This window comes from Narcine bancroftii, chromosome 5 (genome assembly GCF_036971445.1).
Source record: "Narcine bancroftii isolate sNarBan1 chromosome 5, sNarBan1.hap1, whole genome shotgun sequence".
In the NCBI taxonomy this organism is placed as follows: domain Eukaryota; kingdom Metazoa; phylum Chordata; class Chondrichthyes; order Torpediniformes; family Narcinidae; genus Narcine; species Narcine bancroftii.
This window is the reverse complement of record NC_091473.1, coordinates 11,920,703-11,943,534: the sequence shown is the minus strand read 5'-3', so window position 1 is coordinate 11,943,534 and position 22,832 is coordinate 11,920,703. Positions and strand designations below refer to the sequence as shown.

The window sequence follows — 22,832 nt, the reverse complement described above, 5'->3', positions numbered from 1 at the left end:
GAGAGGGGGGAGGAATGGGAGAGGGGGGGAGGAATGGGAGAGGGGGGAGGAATGGGAGAGGGGGGGAGGAATGGGAGAGGGGGGGAGGAATGGGAGAGGGGGGGAGGAATGGGAGAGGGGGGGAGGAATGGGAGAGGGGGGGAGGAATGGGAGAGGGGGGGAGGAATGGGAGAGGGGGGGAGGAATGGGAGAGGGGGGGAGGAATGGGAGAGGGGGGGAGGAATGGGAGAGGGGGGGAGGAATGGGAGAGGGGGGGAGGAATGGGAGGGGCGAGGAATGGGAGGGGCGAGGAATGGGAGGGGCGAGGAATGGGAGGGGCGAGGAATGGGAGGGGCGAGGAATGGGAGGGGCGAGGAATGGGAGGGGCGAGGAATGGGAGGGGCGAGGAATGGGAGGGGCGAGGAATGGGAGGGGCGAGGAATGGGAGGGGCGAGGAATGGGAGGGGCGAGGAATGGGAGGGGCGAGGAATGGGAGGGGCGAGGAATGGGAGGGGCGAGGAATGGGAGGGGCGAGGAATGGGAGGGGCGAGGAATGGGAGGGGCGAGGAATGGGAGGGGCGAGGAATGGGAGTGGGGGGGAGGACTCCAGACCAAAGGATATTAATTGGATATGATGAGAGGAATGGTGAGAATTGATTTTGGCTCTGTGAAACAGGATAGTGGGAGAGTAAAAGGGGGAAGATGAAGGGGGGATTTAATGGAAACCGGAGGTCAATGTTAATGCCATCCAGTTGGAGGGTGCCCAGATGGAAGATGAGAGTGGTCTCAGTCTGTGGAAGGAGAAACAGATAAATATTTCAGTCTGGGACCCTTCACAGAATTGGGGAAAAGGTTAGTTGATAGTAATATCTGCAAATGGGTGAGACTACGTGACAAAATGGGAGTTAAGAACATGTCTTATGAAGCAAGGTTGACAGAACTAGGGCTATTCTCTATGGAATTAAGAAAGATGAGAGGTAACCGAATCGAGGTATATAAGATTATGAGGGGCCTGGATAAGGTGGACAGTCAACATCTTTTTCCCGAGGTGACAATAGCAAATCCCAGAGGACATTTGTTTAAGGTGAGTGGAGGAAAGTTTAGGGGAGATGTCAGTGGTATGTTTGTTTACACAGGAAGCGGTGGATGCAAAGCCAAGGGTGGTGGAGGCTGGTACAGTAGGGACACTCGAAAGATAGGCACATGGATGTAAGAAAATAGAGAGTTATGTTGTGAGATTGGGAAGAGTTAGATTGTTGTGGTTTACATAGCTCAGCACAACATCAAGGGCTAAAGGCTCTGTACTGTGTTGTAATGTTTTATGTTCTAAGAGTAGATTAAGTTTCTGAGCTGGAGAGTTACATAGGCTTTTTGTAAGAAAACAGACCCTTCAGCCCACCAAGTCAATGCCAACCATCAACCATCCATATTTAATCTCATTCTTGGGCTTTGAGATTTAAATATTCAGGAGAATGATTTATGATCAAAAATCTGAGAAAAATATGGAAGGAATTAGAAACAAAACTAAACTTGCAGAAGATGCCGGATCTGAACTGAATCTGATGCGATACATTCCCCAGGGGAAAACGGTCAGCAAAATGCATGGCTCCTTTCCTATCCCCAACATTCTGCACTTTCCCTTCCAGATTCTCTATGACAGTCCAAAGGCACGGCGTGAAGTTGACATGCACTGGAGAGCCTCAAGCACCCTTCACATTGTCCGAATAATTAACATCTACGAGAACATGCACCATGGAAAACGTTGTCTCTTGATTGTGATGGAATGGTGAGTGAGGAGCCTAGATGTTGGAATGAGACTTCTTGTATTGAAGGGAACAGGGAAACTCATGAAAAGATGATTACATAGAAGGTAAAACACTACAGCACAGTACAGGATCTTCAGCCCACAATGTTGTGCCAAGCCATCAAAACCTACTCCACAATAATCTCATTTACCCCACCTCACACCCATAACCTCTAATTTTTTTACTTTTATGTGGCTGTCTCAAAGTCTTTTGAATGTCCCTACTGTACCAGCCTCCACATCCACCCCCAGCAATTCATTTCAAGCATCCACCACTCTTTGTGGGGGAAAAAAAACCTGACATCTTCCCTAAACTTCCCTCCACTCACTATAAACCTGATGTCCTTAGGTATCTGCTATTCTTGTCTCAAGGAAAAGGTGCTGGCTGTCCATCCTTTCTAGGCCTCTCATAATCTTATACACCTTTCATCCTTCCTCACTCCCAAGAGAAAAGCCCCTAGCTCTATCAACCTTACTTCTTGTGTCATTTTCTCCCTCAACACCCTCTCCAAAGCATCTACATCCTTCTATTAATGAGATTACCAGAACTGAATGCCATACTCCTTGTGGTCTAACCAGAGTTTTATAGAGCTGCAACATTACCTCAAGGCTCTTGAACTTAATCCCCCAACTAATGAAGCCCAACACACCATACACCTTCTTAACCACCCTATCAACTTGCACAGTAACCCCGAGGGATCTATGGACCTGGACCCCAAGATCTCTCCATTTCTCCACACTATTCAAAATGCTGCCATAAACCACTTTCTCTGCAAGCAGGAACAGGCTCAAGGTGGCTCCACGGGTTCAATCAGATAAATGTAGATCCAATCTTGGCTTCACCACTTTTTAACATGTCCAAAAATCTGCCTACTTGACCAAGGATCATCTAAACAATGCGAAGTGGGGTGGGGGTGTGGGAGATCAGGTAGCATGCTTGAAGAGAAATACTTAGTCAACATTTTTGGTGAGGTGCTTTATCAGAGATTAAGATGGGAAAGGGCGATATCAAGCAATCAAGCATAACAGTGGTGTTATGTCTGGTTATGTGTCTGTGTTACCGAAGAATGTTGTTTCTTTGGGTGGTACTTGGGAAATCAGATGGCAAGGAACTTGACTTGAAAAAGTTGGGGGGGGGGGGTGTGCAGGAGAGAGGATACCTGACAAAGGAAAGTGTTAGAGGTGGAGAGATACAGGGAGGAGAATTGTGTGGCAGGGGAGGGGGGGTGCTGGCTTGATGAATGAGAGAGACATCTAACACTTTATACAATGGTCACTATTCAAGTAAGGCTCAAGATAGTTATTCATGTATGGTTGGTGTTGAGTGAGGAAACAGGTTTGATAGTTCTTAAAGGCAAGGACTCTGGACACAGTTTTGGTAGGGAAAGATTTTATTTACAGAAGGAAAGTGTGGGAAATGGTAACAGATGCAGAACACACACACACACATTATAGCAGCCATGGGAAAAATGTAGTAGCAGTGAAACAATGCATACAGTTTATTAGCAATTGTGAGAAAAATTCAGTAAGCATTTAACACATGCAGGCAACTAATAACGAACATGGGAACAAACTGCATACACACACAAACAACCAAAGGAAAATTCAATTAAATGCCCACCACCCTTTGACTCAATGCAGGCATGGCTCGAGGTTATTAGGGACATTAATTAAATGTTCCCAATTTTTTTTAAACAGTGCACATCTTACCAACAGTTTCTCCAGCACCCTTCCACATTTCTAGGCCTGGAGTGAGCAGAGTGGTCCCAAGCTGGCAAAGAGGGAGAACAAAGAATACATGGCATCTTTATAATGCTGGAGGCCCCAACCCAGGTCATTAGCAGGTGAAATGGCTCAGTGCCAGGAAGGTTAATCCAATTACAACAGCCAAATAGCCAAAGGCCAACAAAAGGCAGGCTGGAGAGTCCAGTCTATGTAATTTATATATAGCCAAAGGCAAGGTGTGCACTAATGGGTGGGGCAGAACCAAACCTTGATTGGCAGCTGGTGAGTTTTCGACGAGTTTGGGGCAGTGCTGTCACATGACAGCCACAACCCTTCCCAATACAGATGGGCATTATGGATTGTCCTGTCCCCAGTCAAAATTCAATGACAAGGAAAGGCCATCTAGAATTAGTGATTCTCAGGATGTTGCTCGATTTTTTTCCCCCCCTAAAGGGCTACAAACCGTGATAGTAATTTTTAAATACAAAATCCAGAATACCCTAGGTCAATTTTTTCAATAATTGCCAACGATGTTGCAATCTTCACTCACCATGTTTGTCCTCTCCTCTCGCTATCTTATTCTCTCTTTTCCTCACTCTCCCTCTATTTTACTCCTTGTTCTCCCTCCCTATCTCTCTCTCTCTCTCTCTTTATTTTACCCCTCCCTCTCCCTCCTTATCTCTCCCCCTCTCTCTCCTTTCACTCCCCCCTCCACTCTCTGGCACAGCATGGAAGGAGGTGAATTGTTCAGCAGGATCCAGGATCGAGGTGACCAGGCCTTTACCGAGAGGGGTAAGTTAAAAGCATACTAATTTGTAAGTCAAACAGCATCTGTGCAGGCAAATGAATGGCTGATGTTTCAGGTCTGAGAGTTTAGAAGGGAGATAATCAGAATAAAGAGGTGAAAGGGTGGGATGAGAAAAGGGCTAGTAGGTGATGGTGAAATCAGATGAAGTGGGGGATGATGGACATATGGATCCATGAGAGGAGGGGGAAGGTTGAGACAGAGGTTGAAGGTGATGTGAGATGAGATAAGGGAGTGATGTTGGACAGATGGATCTACCTGGAGAGAGGGTGTTTAAAAATAGAGGCAGGTGGGAAACACAATAAAATAAATAGGACAGTGGTCAAGCTGATGGGGTTAGGGAGGGAGTGAAAAGTGATAGATAGAATTAGATTTGGAGGAGGGAGATGATAGAGCATGTCGTGGAAGTGGACAGGATGAGTAGGCCAAAGACAAGTGTCATGTTATTCAAGCCATTTGCACTTGTGTCCTCACTGCAAGCGATGACCTTGCTGCACTGCCACTCAAGCAGTAGGGAAGCAATTGTGATTATAAATACTACATAGCAGCGTCATTTAAACCCAAGGTCACAGGCGTAGTCACTGAGTCACAGGAAGCTTGCTGTTCTCCTTCATAGCACCAATTAAATTCCTGGTACTGGGAATTTGAGCTATCAGGGGAGTTGTTTTGTGATAAGTAATCCCCAGCTAATGAAGGGTGAAGGCAAAGCATCTGGAAAATTGTTCATCCTTGACCAGGGATGTCATGGAACCATAATGCACTACATCACAGAAACAGGCCCTTTAGCCCATCTTGTTCATGCCAAACTATTATTCTGCCTAGTCCCATTGACTTGCATCCAGACCATACTCCTATCCAAATTTTTCATAAATGTCAAAATTGAGCCCGCATTCACTACCTCCATTGGCAGCTCATTCCGCACTCATTTAAATATCTCATCTTTTACCCTTAACCCATGTCCTCTAGTTATCTAACTTCAGTGGATAAAGCCTGCTTGCATTTACTCTCATCTCTACCCCTCATAATTTTGCATACCTCTATCAAATCTCCCTCCATTCTTCTACAGTCCCTTGTAACTCCATTCCTTAAGTCCCAGCAACATCCTTGTAAATCTTCTTTGCACTCTTTCAATCTTACTGAGTTGAACAGAAAATTCTGCAGGCTCCTGTCTGCTTTTTGCTCAGACCTTGACGAAGGACTCAGGCCCGAAACATTGGTCACCCTTTACTTCCTGTTGAATGTGAATGATCTGCTGAGTTTCTCCAGCACTTTTGTGTATTTCAATCTTATTGATATCTTTCCTGTAGTTAGGTGACTAAAACTTCACACAATACTCCAAATTTGGTCTCACCAATTTCTTGTACACTTCACCATTACATCCCAACTCCTTGACACAATACTGTGATTTATGAAGGCCAATATGCCAATAGCTCTCTTTATGATCCTATCTACGTGCGATGTCACTTTCAGGAAATTATGTATCTGTATTCCCAGATTCCTGTTCCACTGCACTCCTCGGTGTCATGCTGTTTACTGTGCATGTCCTACCTTGGTTAGGCATTCCAAAGTGCAACACCTCACACTTACCTGAAATAAATTCCATCTGTCATTTTGCAGCCTATTTTTCCATCTGATCCACATCCTGCTTCAAACTTCCTTGCTGTCCACTACTCCTTCAGTCTTCATGCCAGCGGCAAACTTGTGCAAATGGCAGTAACTAACAAGTTGAAATTGGGAACAAAGCAGGAGGCTGATCTTGTTTTACTCAAAGATTTGAAGCAGTGAGGTGCAGCACTGAATGCAGTAATTACAGCTCCGAACAGCACAGGAGACAGTGCCTGGGGGCTGGAATGAGAAATGGGTCACACTCATTTTATGTCCATCAAGTCCTGCAGGAAACCATGGGTAATGTGTGAGAACTGACACTGGGTCATCTTGGATGACCCAGTCACTAGTCACTGTGATGCTTCAAAGAGAATTGGCACTAAGCTAAACAATCTGTCCGAACAAGAGATTTTAAACAGAATTGTGGAGAGAGAACACTGGGGAGCGAACTAAAGAGCTTAGAGTCTCGTTGACCCAATGCATGGCTGTCAGTTCGTTGTGCAATACACAAATGCACTGGAGAAACTCAGCAAGTCCCACAGCATCCATAGGAAGTAAAAGCCTGGGCCCTTGGTCATGCATCTTGTTTCACCCTCTATCAGTATTATTCTGCAGGAAAAAGAGAACAAATCAAGGGACTAGAATAGAAAGGACTCTAATCTTTCCAAGGAGGTCAAAAAAGTGGACAATCCAGCTTATTAGGAAATTGCATTAAGATTGTTGTGTAGCTATTAAATGGCACATCTTGCCTATGCTTAGTGAGAGGGAGAGAGAGGAGAAACCATTCACCTTTTTAGGGCCTATAACATTTTTCTCCGGCTGAAATGACATTTTCCAAAAATATATTTTTTTCTAATTACTCTACAAAATCATGATCACATTAGACCAGATTGATGGTGGAAATCATGGTTCAGATTGCAAACTCTGAAGCAAACCCCTGATTCCTGGATAATTCAGTTCACAGTCAGTCTATGTTCTACGTAGTTAACATGAGAATATTTCAGCACAGTACAGGCCCTTTGGCCCATGATGCTGTGCTGACTTATGTAGCTTACTCCACCTCAATCCCTTTCCTCCCCTCATACCCATAACCCTCCATTTCTCTTACATCCATGTTTCTATCTAATAGTCTTTTGAATGTCCTTATTGTACCAGCCAACACCAACACTCCCAGCAATGCATTCTAGGCACCCACCACTCTCTGAATGAAAAACTTATTTCTGATCAGTTCAATGGCAGATTAAGCAAATCTTGCCATTGAGGGTCTCTGTGGTTAAAAAAAAAGGTGATTGGTGTCTAAACTGTAGTTTGGTCTTGCCTCTAGTCCAGAAGATAGAAATCTCACTACGGAGATCCAAGGACAAAATCCTAGGCTGATGCTTCAGGGAAGGGCTCCACTGCATTCAAGTAGTGTTTGACTGAGTAAGCCACCTGCTCTCTTGAGACAACACAGCACTATTCTGTAGAAAAGCAGGAGATATGTCCTCACTGTCCTGGTTAGCATCGGTCTCACAATCAATGTTGCTCAAAAATGTTAATTACTTGGACATCATCACATAAGAAAGAATTGAATAAATGCATGCTTAAAGAATATTATTGGCTGTAAAGCTTGCGAGAATATCTGAAAGATGGGTGGCCTAGGCACCTCCCACCCACTGAGTCAATCATTGTTTCTGTGTATATTTTTTTTTACAGAAGCCTCAGAGATAATGAGGGACATAGGGAGTGCTATTCAGTACCTTCATGCAATGAACATTGCTCACAGGGACGTCAAGGTAAGACCCAACCCACAAGTTCTCCACATTTCCAGTATTGTGAAACTAGGCCAGAAATTTGTTATAATAGTTCAAGACCTTTGTCGTCAGCCTTCAGTGTTTTGTTTTAAACCTGGTCTACAACAAAGGAGCTCAAGGAGGATTGTGGATGGAGAGACCCTGTGAAGAGGGGTTGGAAAGGGAGGGATGTGATCAGACAGCCCTGGGGAAGAGTTCCACTTCTGAGACCTTTCACCTTTCAAGACAAGACTTAGAAATCCCAGAACAATGCACAGGCAATTAATTGGCTTCTGAAAATCTTTGACATTTTTAAAACCTTTCTAACCCTCAATGCTGTGCACATTGCACATCAATCCCCTCCAGTTTTTGATAATTTCTTCGAGATGTGTGCCCTTTCAGATCCTCTGAATATCCCCTTGAATCAGACTTCAACAAAGTTGCTGGAGAAAAACAGCAGGTCATGCAGCATCTTGTCCATCTAAGTGCATGTATATTTCCCCCCTCAAAATACTCTCTAGTAATATCAACCACAGATATTAGGCTCACTGGCCTGTAGTTTCCAGGCTTTTCCCTGCACTCCTTCTTGAATAGAGGCACAAAATTTGCCACCCTCCAGTCCTCTGGCACCTCACCTGTATATAAATCTCAGCCAAGGCACCTGCAGTTTCCTCTCTGGCTCCCCACAATGTCCTTGGATACATCAGATCAGTATCAGGAGATTTTTCCACCTTCATGCACATCAGGACCTTCAGCATCTCCTCAAATGAAATACTGACTATTCTCAAGTTATTACCATTGACAGCCCATGTTCCCCAGTCCACATGACTTTCTCCAGAGTAAAAACAGAAGTACTCATTGCAGAATTTTCCCATTTTCAGCGGTCCTACACAGAGTTGACCACATTGATTCCGGAGGGGTCCCAAGTTTTCCTCTGGTTACACTTTTTCCCTTTATGTATACAAGATCTCTTGGGATTATCCTTAATGTTATCTACCAGCACTATCTTCTGTCCCCTTTTTTTTACCCTCCTAATTTCCTTTTATTGCTCATTCATCAGTTCCAAAAGCTCCTCCAGGTATACACTTGATCTCAGCTGCTTATATCTGCCCCATGCCACCTTCTTGCTTTTGACCAGAGTCTGAATTTTCCCTACTCTTACAGAAACATGCAAGTCCTGGACTCAATACATTTTTTTAAAAACATTCCATTTTATTAATATTCCTCTTCCTCAATCAACCTGTTCCAATTAACAGGAGCTAGATTTTGTCCTATACCTTCAAAGCTAGCCTTGCCCCAATTCTGAATTACAACTCGTGGTTTTGCCCTGTCTCTCTTCAGAATTATCTTAAATCTATTAGAACAATGGTTGTTAGTCCCTGGAGGCTTATACACAAACACTCATTCATTTTCCCTTCCCAATTTCCCAAGACTAGATCAAACATTTCCCTCAACCTATTGTAGAAGGAAACTTTCCTGAACTTGTTTGACAAATTCCACCCCATCTAAACCTTTCGTTACGTCCCCAGTAAATATTTGGTAAATTAAAATCCCCTACAATGATAGCCTTGTTGATCATGAGTGGCAGCAATCTTCCAGCAAATTTACTCTGCTAATTCCCATTGACTATTTGGGGCCATCAAAACGATCATGCCTTTCTCATTCCTTGGTTCCACCCAAATTGCCTTACTAACTGGCTCATGTCCATTGAAGAGACATCCTCCTTAACTAATGACACTACAACTCATCTTTTACCTTTTGACTTTCCTGATCCACCTGTACCCTGGAATGTTGAATGTCTCCTAGGATATTGTGGGAAGAAATGGTTGGTGCCCTGCAGAGATTTTTATCTTCACTAGCTGGGGGTGAGGTACGGGAAGACAGGATGTCGGCGAATGTTGCATCTTTCTTTAAGAAGAGCTGCAAGGACAAAGCCAGGGAACTACAGGATGGTGAGCCTAACATCAGTGGTGAGAAGGTTAGTGGAGGGAATTCTGAGAGACAGGATTTCCACTTGGAAAGGTAAAGAATAATTACAAGATCTCATGATAAAGGAACAGAAGCAGGCCATTAGGGCCATCGGGTCTGTTCCATGACTATGCACTCAGCTAAATTAAACTCACCCTTAGTTCCAATTACCAGCCTTTTCCCTTTCTCCCTTGATACCCTTACTAATGAGATACTTATCCATTTCTTGTTTAAATACTCCCAGTGATCTGGCCTCCACTGCTTTGTGTGACAGTGAGTTCCACAGATCCATGACCCTCTGACTATCGAAGTTCTTCATCTTCTGTTTTGATTGGATAACTTCTAATATGAAGATTATGATCCCCTTGTCCTCGACGCTCCTATCAAGGGAAACATCTTATCCACATTCACTCTGTCAAAACATTTCAATATTCGAAAGGTCTCCAAGAGATCCCCCCTCACTCTCCTATACTCCAACGAGTACAGCCCAAGAGCTGCCAAATGTTTCCCCATACTCCAGCCTCTGCATTCCAGGAATCATCCTGGTAAATTTTCTCTGCACCCTTCCCAACAACATCACATCTTTTCTAAAATAGGGAAGATAGGGGGCTCAAAATGTACACAGTACTCCAAATGGGGTCTCACCAGTGCCCCATAGAGCCTCATTAACACCTCTCTACTCTTAAACACAATACCTTTCAAAATAAATGCTAGCATAGCATTTGCCTTCTTCACTAACAACTTTTAGATTTCCCTGCACAAGGACGCCCAGGTCTTTTTGCATCTCCAAGGATTGAATTTTCTCCCCATCTAGATAGTTATTTTCCTGTTTATTTCCACTGCCAAAACGTAGAACCGAACACTTCTCAACATTGTACTTCATCTGCCATATATTTGCCAATCTGTCTATATCCCTCTGCAATTTTACAGTTTCTTCAACAGTTCCTGCTCCACCACCTATCTCAGTGTCATCTGAAAATTTGGCCAAAAAACTATTTAGTCCACAATCCAAATCATTAATATAAATTGTAGACAGCAGCGACCCCAAGACTGACCCCTGAGGAACACCACTTATTACAGGCATCCATTCTGAATGGGATCCCTTAATTCCAGTCTAATAGTATTCCTGTAATTCCATGGGCCTTTACTTTATATATCAGCCTAACATGCAGCACCTTATCGAAAGCCTTTTGAAAATCCAAGTATATAACATCTACAGCCTCCCCTTTATCTATCCTACCTGAGATTTCCTCAAAAACTCTAATAGGTTAGTCAGGCATGATCTACCCTTTAAAAAAAAACCATGCTGACTAGGACCTATCCTGTCATATATTTCCAGGTATTTCACAACTTCATCCTTGAGGATTGATTTTAATATCTTCCCCACCACCAAGTAATGCAGATAGAATTTAACTCAGACAAGTGTGAAGAGGTGTTTTTTTTTGGAAGTTAAATCAGAACAGAACATGCTCAGTGAATGGCAAGGCCTTGGGGTGCATTGTTGAACAGAGATCTTAGGGTGCATTGTTGAACAGAGATCTTAGGGAACAAAGTACATTATTCTCTGAAAGTGGCATCATGGGTAGACTGAGTGGTGAAGAAGATGTAAGGCGCACTTGGACATCATGTTACCGCTATCCACATTATTGGGTCCTTCACTCACTGCTGGTTGTTCCTGTGTGCATGTTTTGTTGGCCAGTGGATGTAATGGACCTTGCGAGGCATTTGGGTTGTTTCTGAAAGTTGAGATGAGTCACAGAGAGCAAGAGTCATACATTACAGAACAGGCCCTTTGGCCCAACTCATCCATGTGACCAAGTTGACATCTTGGTCTAGTCCCATTTGCTTCCATTTAGCTCATATCCTTCTAATCCCTTCCTACCCATATGTCTGTCCGAGTAATTTTGAACATTTAGAATCATTATATAGGAGCTCCATAAAATCCCAAGGGGGATTATTAATTAAATTGATGATATGCATTAATGATTAAAAATCATAGGACACTCTGTGGCTCTTTAAATATAGCCACACATTTTCTTTTCAAGAAGGGTTTCTCTCACACTCATGATGTTCAATGGAATTTTACAGCCAGAAAACTTGTTGTACACAACAAAAGATTTCAATGCAGTGCTCAAGCTCACAGATTTTGGGTTTGCCAAAGAAACAACGCTTCACAACTCCCTAGCAACACCCTGTTATACGCCGTACTACGTTGGTGAGTTATTTCTGTACTTTATGGACACCCATTGCAGAAAGCAGCAAGTTTTGTTAATGTAGAAACATGGGAACCAGTGAGCAATTGTGCTATTGTTTGAGTGCGGAAACCTCATTCATTCAAGGGACCTGGGGTTCACAGGCTTAGCCAGCAGTTAAGCGCCCATCCATAATTAGACCTTGAGAAGGTGGGGAGTAAAGACAACACTTTCCAAGTTCTAATATTTCCCACTTTCAAAATGTGTCATCTTCACAGAAAAATAAGCAACAATATTCCAAATTACCATCTTATTAATTCAATAAATCAAACTCTGTAGTTGCAACTCTAATTAGCTTTAATTCGTTGATCTTCTTTGGCTTGGCTTCGCGGACGAAGATTTATGGAGAGGTAAATGTCCACGTCAGCTGCAGGCTCGTTTGTGGCTGACAAGTCCGATGCGGGACAGGCAGGCACGGTTGCAGCGGAAAATTGGTTGGTTGGGTGTTGGGTTTTTCCTCCTTTGTCTTTTGTCAGTGAGGTGGGCTCTGCGGTCTTCTTCAAAGGAGGTTGCTGCCCGCCGAACTGTGAGGCGCCAAGATGCACGGTTTGAGGTGATATCAGCCCACTGGCGGTGGTCAATGTGGCAGGCACCAAGAGATTTCTTTAGGCAGTCCTTGTACCTCTTCTTTGGTGCACCTCTGTCACGGTGGCCAATGGAGAGCTCGCCATATAACACGATCTTGGGAAGGCGATGGTCCTCCATTCTGGAGACGTGACCTACCCAGCGCAGTTGGATCTTCAGCAGCGTGGATTCGAGGCTGTCGGCCTCTGCCATCTCGAGTACTTCGATGTTAGGGATGAAGTCGCTCCAATGAATGTTGAGGATGGAGCGGAGACAACGCTGGTGGAAGCGTTCTAGGAGCTGTAGGTTATGCCGGTAGAGGACCCGTGATTCGGAGCCGAACAGGAGTGTGGGTATGACAACGGCTCTGTATACGCTAATCTTTGTGAGGTTTTTCAGTTGGTTGTTTTTCCAGACTCTTTTGTGTAGTCTTCCAAAGGCGCTATTTTCCTTGGCGAGTCTGTTGTCTATCTCGTTGTCAATCCTTGCATCCGATGAAATGGTGCAGCCGAGATAGGTAAACTGGATAACGAATAAACATTTTGCATAACTTCACATTGAGATTTTCATAACAATGTATAACAAAGCATCCTGTATAATAACTATATTCAACTTTAAACAGATATAAAAGAAATAAAATAAGATGAATTCAACGAAAAGTATCTTGAGAGCTTATACCTCAGTCAAGATTCTTCAAAGAATAAGAAAGAAAGCTCCCGGTCCACTCAGATATTATGACATTTGATGTCATAGTAACTATGGTAACGCCATTAACAATGGCGTGAAGCAAGGCTGCGTTCTCGCACCAACCCTCTTTTCAATCTTCTTCAGCATGATGCTGAACCAAGCCATGAAAGTCCTCAACAATGAAGACACTGTTTACATCTGGTACCGCACGGATGGCAGTCTCTTCAATCTGAGGCGCCTGCAAGCTCACACCAAGACACAAGAGCAACTTGTCAGTGAACTACTCTTTGCAGACGATGCCGCTTTAGTTGCCCATTCAGAGCCAGCTCTCCAGCGCATGACGTCCTGTTTTGCGGAAACTGCCAAAATGTTTGGCCTGGAAGTCAGCCTGAAGAAAACTGAGGTCCTCCATCAGCCAGCTCCCCACCATGACTACCAGCCCCCCCCACATCTCCATCGGGCACACAAAACGGTCAACCAGTTTACCTATCATCAGCATTGAATCCACGCTGCTGAAGATCAAACTGCGCTGGGTAGGTCACTTCTGCAGAATGGAGGACCATCGCCTTACCAAGATCGTGTTATATGGCGAGCTCTCCACTGACCACTGTGACAGAGGTGCACCAAAGAAAAGGTACAAGGACTGCCTAAAGAAATCTCTTGGTGCCTGCCACATTGACCACCGCCAGTGGGCTGATATCGCCTCAAACCGTGCATCTTGGCGCCTCACAGTTTGGCGGGCAGCAACCTCCTTTGAAGAAGACCGCAGAGCCCACCTCACTGACAAAAGACAAAGGAGGAAAAACCCAACACCCAACCCCAACCAACCAATTTTCCCCTGCAACTGCTGCAACCGTGTCTGCCTGTCCCGCATCGGACTTGTCAGCCACAAACGAGCCTGCAGCTGACGTGGACATTACCCCTCCATAAATCTTCGTCCGCGAAGCCAAGCCAAAGAAAGAAAGAACTATGGTAACACTATAAACAATTCTTTTCCTTAAAGGGACAGACAAAATTCAAAAACACAAGGTTTTAACCTTGACAATGGGGAACTGGTACAGTCCTTGAGGTGTGGGTGAACCCATAATGGGAATAGGGAGGAAGTTAACTTCATAATAGTGAGGACATTGGTGATATATTTCCAAGTCAGAATGGTGAGTGGCTTGGAGGCAACTTCTAGGGAGTGGTGTTCCCCATCATTTTCTCTCCTTGTCTGTCCAGTTGATAGAAATGATAGGTTTAAGTTGTGGCAGTGTGTCCTGTCTACAGGACACACTGCTGCTTTTATTCATAGGTGGTGGAATGAGAGAATGGGGTTGGATGGGGTTCTGATCAAGCAGCCTGCATAGTGTTAGGCTTCTTGAATGTTGTTGAGGTTGCCCTCATTCAGGCAAGTGGAGAGTGTTCTATCACATGAGCAATGCACTTGGTGAACAGGCTTTTCAGAGTGAGGTACTCGCTGCAGGATTCCCAGTCACAACCTGCTCTTATATCCACATTGTGTACATGGCTACTCCAGTTTAGTTTTTGGTCAAAAGGAACCCCGCAGGTACAGTGGTGGTAATGCCATTGAATGTCAGGGGGGGGGCTAAGAGCTGAATTTCCTTTTGTTGGACACCATCATCATTTGGCACTTGATGCTTCCATTCTGAACCCAGATCTGGATGTTGTCCGTGTCTTGCTGCATTTGGACGTGGACCGCCAGCATCATCTCAGGAGTCATGAGAGATGCTGAACATGGAGAACTGCTCTGTGAACATCCCTACTTCAGACCTAATGACTGAAGGAAGGTCATTGCTGAAGCAGCTGAGGATCGCTGGGCCTACCACACCACCCTCAGAAATTCCTTCATGGATGTCCACCATAATTAATCTTTGTTTGATTTTAGTCAATGCTTTAGGATGTTTTCCATTATTTTCTTTTCAAGTCAGTTTTGCTTGGCTAAGCCCTGGGTTGCTAATCATATTTTTGTGTCTTCTCAGCCCCAGAGGTCCTGGGTCCAGAAAAATACGACAAGTCGTGTGACATGTGGTCCTTGGGAGTGATCATGTACATCTTGTAAGTAGTTGCTTCTTTTTGCTTTTTATTTACATCCCCTACATTTTTTCCATAAACATTTTTAAGAGGTAGTTATTATTGTAAGTGAGGAAACAGGTCTAGTAGGTCTCAGACAAGGAGTCTGGACACACAGTTTTGGCAGTAAAGGATTTTATTTACACAAGGCAAATGTGAGAAAATGGTAACAGACATTCACAATTTACAGTAGCCATGCGAAAATAGTAACAGCAATGAAACAACACACAATTTATTAGTGAGCATGGGAAAAAGTAATCTGCAATAACAACACAGTTTAATATAGAGCGTGGGGAAAAAGTAATAGCAGTAATGAAACACACTAACAATTTATAGCAAGCATGGGAAAAAAATCGCATGGGAACAAAGTACACACGCACACACACGGTACATTACAATAATCAAGGAAAAATCAATACAATGCCCTACCACCCCTTGAATCAGTGCAGGCACGGTTGTATGCTACAAAGGACATTAATTAAATGCTCCCAACCTTATTAATTTCTTACCAACAGTTTCTCCAGCATCCTTCCGCAGTTTAGGCCTGGAGTGAAGCAGGGTAGTCCCAAGATGGAAAAGAGAGAGAAAACAAAGCACACTTGACACCTTTTACAGTGCTGGAGGGGAATCCAGCCCAGGTCATTAGCGGAGACCATTAGCTCAATGCCAGGAAGGTTAATCCAATTACAACAGCTAATGGCCCAAGGCTATGTGCAGGCAGGCTAGAGAAACCAGCCCAGATAGATCAGTGCTAATAAAGGTGATTACAAAGGCCAATAGCCCAAGGCCAGGTACAAATAAATTTAAATTGGCCAAACCTTGATTGGCAGGTGGTGTGTCCTTCATTTAGGTAGGGGGCAGTTCTGTCACATGTCAGTCAGAACCCTTAAAACATATTATTTTTTTATATTTTAACAATATAGCAAGGTAGAAGACTCTTCCAGCCAATGAAACCCGTGCTGCCCAGTTACACCCAATCATCCTAACACGGCTGTACATTTTTGGAGGATGGAAGGAAACCGGAGAATCCAGAAGAAACCCATGCACACACGAGGAGAAAGTACAAACTCTTTACAGATAACGCTGAATTTGAAGCCAGATTGTTAGCTCTGTAATAGCTACACTAACTATGAAGATTATTTGATAGGTTGTACAAGCTAATTAGAATAACCCAGTGACCTGGAATTTACTGAGATATATTTATAAGAGATCTCAAGACCTCGAGTTTCTGAGTTAACCATGAAATTCCCTCCCTATACCCATTATGGGTCGACACAAGGGCGCCTCAAGGATACATTTATGGTTTCCACATTAATCTTACTAACAGAAACTGGGATTACAGTGTGAGATATAGGGGACCATGCTGTTGGGAATGTTCCCATGTGCCCCTGGTCTCAGGGGTAGAAGTCACGAGGTTGAAGGTGGCATCAGAGCAGTTGAGGCAAATAACTGGAGTGCATTTTAGAGGTGGCTTATGCAACAGCTCACAATACAATGCAGGTTGACAGATTGTGCATGGGGGGGTGGGGGGGGGTGGTTTGTTCTGGTGTTGTTGAGCTTGAGCTTCTTGAGAGCTCCTAGAGGTGCACTTGCCAGGCTGGGAGAGTCTAGGACAAGAGGGCACAACTTCGGGATTGAAGGGAGTCCACTGAGAACAGAGATGCAGAGGAATTTCTTTAGCTAGAGAATGGTGAAACTGTGGAATATGTTGCCGTATGCTATTGTGGAGGCTAAGTCATTCGGTGTATTTAAGGCAGAGATTGATCGGTTCTTGACTATCAAAGGTTATGGGGATAGGGTTGGACAGTGGGGCTGAATGGGAAAATGGATCAACTCATGGCTGAATGACTTGATGGGCTAAATGGCCTATTTCTGTTCCTATGTCTTATGGTATGATCTTATCAAACTCCTCCTCAACCCCCACTAAACCATGGGGCAGCATGGTTGGTGTTGTGGTTTGCACAGTGCTGTCTCGTGTCAGTGACCTGGGTTTGATCCAGCACTGTCTGTAAGGTGTTTGCATGTTCTTCCCATGATTTACATGGGTTTCCTACCATTGCTCTGGTTTTCACCCACCCTACAAAAACATACAGAGTTAGTAGGTTAATTGTTGTATTTGGGCGGCATGGGTTCATGGGCTAGAAGGGCCTGTTACTGTACTGTATATCTAAATTAAATTAAAAATTCTTGCCCTTTCTTTGGATGATTTAAATCCTTAAGATTGACCTTCACATGCCATTGCTTGCCTGGTCTGTGGTGCAGATCTCCCAGTTTAGTCTCCGGTTTCCGGGTATTAGTGAGGACTTTGCAGGGGACGAAGGATTACCATGTCTGAATTTTGGGCCTAGGTCAATGTGTGTGGGGGAGGTCCTCTCATTTTATTTATTCTCCACTTTAATACAGGAGCCACATTCTCAGCTAATCACAACCAGCTAACCTACTGCTCAGCTGATACCACACACAGCCCACCTAAGGGCAATAGGCTTCCTCTGTGAAGCACGTAAGGACACAATTAGTGGGGGTTAGGCGGTGTGGGAGGGGGTTTTACAACAACTCAGTAAGTTTGAGAAACACATAAAACTACAGATGCTGGGATCTTAAGTGAGCAGAGCAAAGCAGGAAAGACTCAGCGAGTCAAGCAACGTACCTGGAGAAAAATGGTCAGCCAAGGATTCAGGCTGGGATCCTTTATCGTGACTGAGATTAACCAGTCAAGTGAGGTTTCTGTGGGTTGCCAACATCTGATGACTGGTCCTTATAATGTTAAGCTCCCCAAGTTGAGTTGGGGAGTGGCTTTGGGAATTTTCCCTCCGTGTGTGGTTAATGAAATGCAGTGCTAAACAAGATACCTCTGCCCGCAGGCTATGTGGCTATCCTCCATTCTACTCCAATCATGGCCTAGCCATCTCCCCTGGTATGAAGAAAAGGATCCGAATGGGGCAGTATGAGTTTCCGAACCCAGAATGGTCAGAAGTCTCCGAAGAAGGTAACTGGAGCATAAAAACCAAGTGTCTCCACATGTGTATCACTTGTAACCATAGACTTGTTCTTTCTGTCATAGAGTCACACAACATGGAAATAAATCCTTCAGCCCAATTTGCCCATGCCGACCAAAATGTCCCAACCACACTAGTCCCACTTGCCTGTGTTTCGACCACATCCCTCTAAATACATCTTATCCATTCGTACAAATGTTTTTAAAAGGTTGTAATAGTGCCTGCCTCAACAACCTCCTTCGCAGCCTGTTCCATACACCCACCACCCACTGTGCAAAACAGTTACCCCCCCCCCCCCCCCCCCCTCAGGTTCCTATTAAATCTCTCCCCCTTCACCTTAAACCAATATCCTCTGGTTATCGATTCTTCTATTTGGAGCAAGACTGTTTTTTCCCTGATCTATTCCTCTCATGACTTGGTACACCTCTATGAGATCAACCCCACCCTCTTGCTCTCCACGTAATAAAGCCCCAGTCTGCTCAACCTCTACCTGCAACTCCTGGAAACATCCTCGTAAATCTTCTCTGTGCCCTCTCCATCTTGATGACAACTTTCCTGTGGCACGGGTGACCAAAACAGAACAGATTACTCCAATTAGGGCCTCACCACTGTCAGATACATTCGGACAGATTCTTGGACCATCCAGGGAAGATGGGGCCAGTCCATAACTTTATAAAAGTTATGGGAAAAGATAGGACTAGTCCACAAGATAAAATCCTAAATTGAGGCAAGACTAATTTTAATTACATGAGATGGGAACTTAGGCAACAAGGTTAGTGTAACGGTTAGTGCAATGCTATAACAGCGCCAGTGGCCCGGGTTTGAATCCGACGCTGTCTGTAAGAAGTTTGTATGTTCTCCTTGCATCTGCATGGGTTTTTCCCGGTTTCACCAGTTTCCTCCCACCCTACAAAAGAGTTGTAAGTTAATTTTGGAGAAAACGGATGGCACTGGTTTAAATGACCAGAATTGGCTTCTACCATGCTGTAAATAAATTTAAACTTCCAAAGGTTGATTGGGAAAGGCTGTTTGCAGGTAGAGGGTTATCTGTCAAGTGGAAGGCTTTTAATAGGGAAATAAAGAGTTCAGGGACTGCAGTCTCCTGTTAGAGTGAAGGGCAAGACTGACAGGAGCAGGGAATCCTAGATGATCAGAGATATTGAGGCTCTGGTCAAGAAAAAGGAGATGTATTGTCTTTGGTAACCAGTTGAAAAAATAATCCTTTTGAGCAGTGTTCACTTAAGAGGGAAATAAAGAAGGTATATGAGATACCGTGCCCACCACTAACACTTAGACAAAGGCACATCTGTAGACACTGTGGTTGCAGTAAAAACAGAATGCTGGAGAAACTCAGCAGGTCAAACAGCGCCCTTTATGTAGCAAAGGCAAAAATACAGAACCAACGTCAAATAGCAAAAGTAAGAATACAGAACCAAAGTTTCGGGCTTGAGCCCTTCATCACGGGATGGAAAAGTGTTGCAGGCATCTGAATAAAAGAGATGGGGAGGAAGTGTGGTCGCAAAGGCAGGAGGTGATAGGTGGAGAAGGAAGCAAGGGACGGCAGCGATCAAGGGGAGGAAGGATGGCTGGGTGAGAACTGGAAGGGGGAAGGGTGGGAAGGAGAGGAGGGCAGGTTAGCAGAAACCAGAAAACTCGATATTAATGCCACCTGGGCACACTCCAGCCAGATGGCATTAACATTGAGTTTTTTGATTTCTGCTAACCTGCCCTCCTCTTACCCCCTTCCAGCTCTCCTCTCTCTCTTCCCTTTCTTTTCACCCAGCTATCCCTCCTCCCCTTGATCGCTGCTGTCCCTCTCTCCCTTCTCGACCTATCCTCCTGCTTTGCGACCACCCCTCCCGCCACCCTTTTGTTCAGACACCTGCCGATACTTTTCCATACCTTGATGAAGGGCTCAAGCCTGAAACTTTGGTTCTGTATTCTTACTTTTGCTATTTGACCTGCTGGGTTTCTCCATCATTGTGTGTTTTTACCACAGGAGATGGATGATGTTCTTATTTCATATCTGTATTTACATTTTGATAGAAGACCTGCTTGGGGACCCTAGCGGAAACTTGTGAGCCCACATTAGAGAGGAGGAAGTGCTGGAGGTCTTTAAATAGCCATATAGCCATACTAAGAGATTAAGGAAAGCTAAGGAAGAAATTGCAGAAGCCCTGGCAGATATATTTGCATCACCTTTCAGAATGGAAGAGGTGCCAGATGACCAGAGAGTAGCTTATCCTTACAGACTTTGTTTTAAAAAGTATGTCAAGATAAGCCAGGAAACTACAGGCCAGTGATCCTAATGTCAGACATGGGTAAGCTTTTAAATAGCCATATAGCCATACTAAGAGATTAAGGAAAGCTAAGGAAGAAATTGCAGAAGCCCTGGCAGATATATTTGCATCACCTTTCAGAATGGAAGAGGTGCCAGATGACCAGAGAGTAGCTTATCCTTACAGACTTTGTTTTAAAAAGTATGTCAAGATAAGCCAGGAAACTACAGGCCAGTGATCCTAATGTCAGACATGGGTAAGCTTTTAAATAGCCATATAGCCATACTAAGAGATTAAGGAAAGCTAAGGAAGAAATTGCAGAAGCCCTGGCAGATATATTTGCATCACCTTTCAGAATGGAAGAGGTGCCAGATGACCAGAGAGTAGCTTATCCTTACAGACTTTGTTTTAAAAAGTATGTCAAGATAAGCCAGGAAACTACAGGCCAGTGATCCTAATGTCAGACATGGGTAAGCTTTTAAATAGCCATATAGCCATACTAAGAGATTAAGGAAAGCTAAGGAAGAAATTGCAGAAGCCCTGGCAGATATATTTGCATCACCTTTCAGAATGGAAGAGGTGCCAGATGACCAGAGAGTAGCTTATCCTTACAGACTTTGTTTTAAAAAGTATGTCAAGATAAGCCAGGAAACTACAGGCCAGTGATCCTAATGTCAGACATGGGTAAGCTTTTAAATAGCCATATAGCCATACTAAGAGATTAAGGAAAGCTAAGGAAGAAATTGCAGAAGCCCTGGCAGATATATTTGCATCACCTTTCAGAATGGAAGAGGTGCCAGATGACCAGAGAGTAGCTTATCCTTACAGACTTTGTTTTAAAAAGTATGTCAAGATAAGCCAGGAAACTACAGGCCAGTGATCTTAATGTCAGACATGGGTAAGCTTTTAAATAGCCATATAGCCATACTAAGAGATTAAGGAAAGCTAAGGAAGAAATTGCAGAAGCCCTGGCAGATATATTTGCATCACCTTTCAGAATGGAAGAGGTGCCAGATGACCAGAGAGTAGCTTATCCTTACAGACTTTGTTTTAAAAAGTATGTCAAGATAAGCCAGGAAACTACAGGCCAGTGATCCTAATGTCAGACATGAGTAAGCTTTTAAATAGCCATATAGCCATACTAAGAGATTAAGGAAAGCTAAGGAAGAAATTGCAGAAGCCCTGGCAGATATATTTGCATCACCTTTCAGAATGGAAGAGGTGCCAGATGACCAGAGAGTAGCTTATCCTTACAGACTTTGTTTTAAAAAGTATGTCAAGATAAGCCAGGAAACTACAGGCCAGTGATCCTAATGTCAGACATGGGTAAGCTACTGGAAGGGATTCTGAAAAACGGGATCTCTGTGCATTTTGTGGGTGTGGGAAATCATGACTCACAAACTTGATTTGAGTGTATGGGAGAGGTGACCAAGAGGACTGATGAGGGCAGGGCAGTAGACATTGCGACAGACTTTGACAAAGTCCCTCATGGTAGGTCACATTGCTTGGGATCCAGGGTGTGTGGACCAATTGGATTCAGTAAGAAACACAGGGAGTAAGAGTGTAGTAGTGTAGGGTTGTTATTCAAATTGGAGGCTAGTGACCAGTGGTGTACCTCAGGGATCAGTTCTGAGTCCACTACAGTTTAGCATCTATGTTAACAACTTGAATAGCAATGTACTTAGCATAGTTTGCAAGTTTGCATATGAGGAACAAAATGGTGATATAGAGAAGAAGATTGTCCTGGATTACTGCAGGATCTAGATGAATTGGGAAAGTTGGTGAAAGAATTTACTTCAGACAAGTATGAGGTATTTCCCTTTGGTAGGTTAAACCAGGGCAGGATTTATTACACAGTGAATGGTAGGGTCTGGGAAAGTGTTGTAGATCAAAGAGACTTAGGGTACAGATGTATAGTCCCATGAAAATGGTGATGCAGAATGTTTTTGGCATCTTTGCCTTCAATGGTCAGGGCACTGGGTACAAGAACGTGATTGTCGTGTTTCATCTGTGCAGGACTTCAGTGTGTCTGTGCTCGGAGATAGTACACACCTTGCACAGCCCTTCCTCCGTCAGCCTTCCTTTTTTAGTATTCATATTTGGGAGGGGTGGTGATGTCACTAATGCAGCTCATTTGGGGATGTGCTGCTGCCTTAAAGCAGGAGGCTCTCGTAACTGTTATCCTTCCTCTCCATGCAGTGAAGGATTTGATCCGGCAAGTTCTGAAGACGGACCCCACGGAGAGAATGACCATCACTGAGTTTATGAACCATCCTTGGATTAATGTAGGTCTCAGCAAGCTCCTGCCATTTCTCTCAGGTCA

The 22,832-nt window shown here is 44.1% G+C and overlaps 2 protein-coding genes across 7 annotated transcripts in view; one reads left to right on the top strand and one right to left on the bottom strand.

Annotated features, from left to right (window-relative positions):
• The window catches only part of rad54l2 (RAD54 like 2), a 219,274-nt gene that overhangs the window by 26,522 nt on the left and 169,920 nt on the right, over positions 1-22,832 (bottom strand). The window lies entirely within an intron of this gene.
• Positions 1-22,832, top strand: part of LOC138763118 (MAP kinase-activated protein kinase 2-like) — a 101,089-nt gene that overhangs the window by 66,652 nt on the left and 11,605 nt on the right. For both annotated transcript variants that reach the window (XR_011357325.1, XM_069936786.1), the window contains exons 2-8: positions 1,626-1,765; positions 4,236-4,300; positions 7,614-7,693; positions 11,747-11,873; positions 15,144-15,219; positions 18,096-18,220; positions 22,709-22,794. Coding sequence is in view for 1 of the 2 variants with exons in the window: in XM_069936786.1 (XP_069792887.1) it covers positions 1,626-1,765; positions 4,236-4,300; positions 7,614-7,693; positions 11,747-11,873; positions 15,144-15,219; positions 18,096-18,220; positions 22,709-22,794 (699 nt within the window). In the remaining variant the exon portion in view is untranslated. The remainder of the gene's footprint in view (positions 1-1,625; positions 1,766-4,235; positions 4,301-7,613; positions 7,694-11,746; positions 11,874-15,143; positions 15,220-18,095; positions 18,221-22,708; positions 22,795-22,832) is intronic.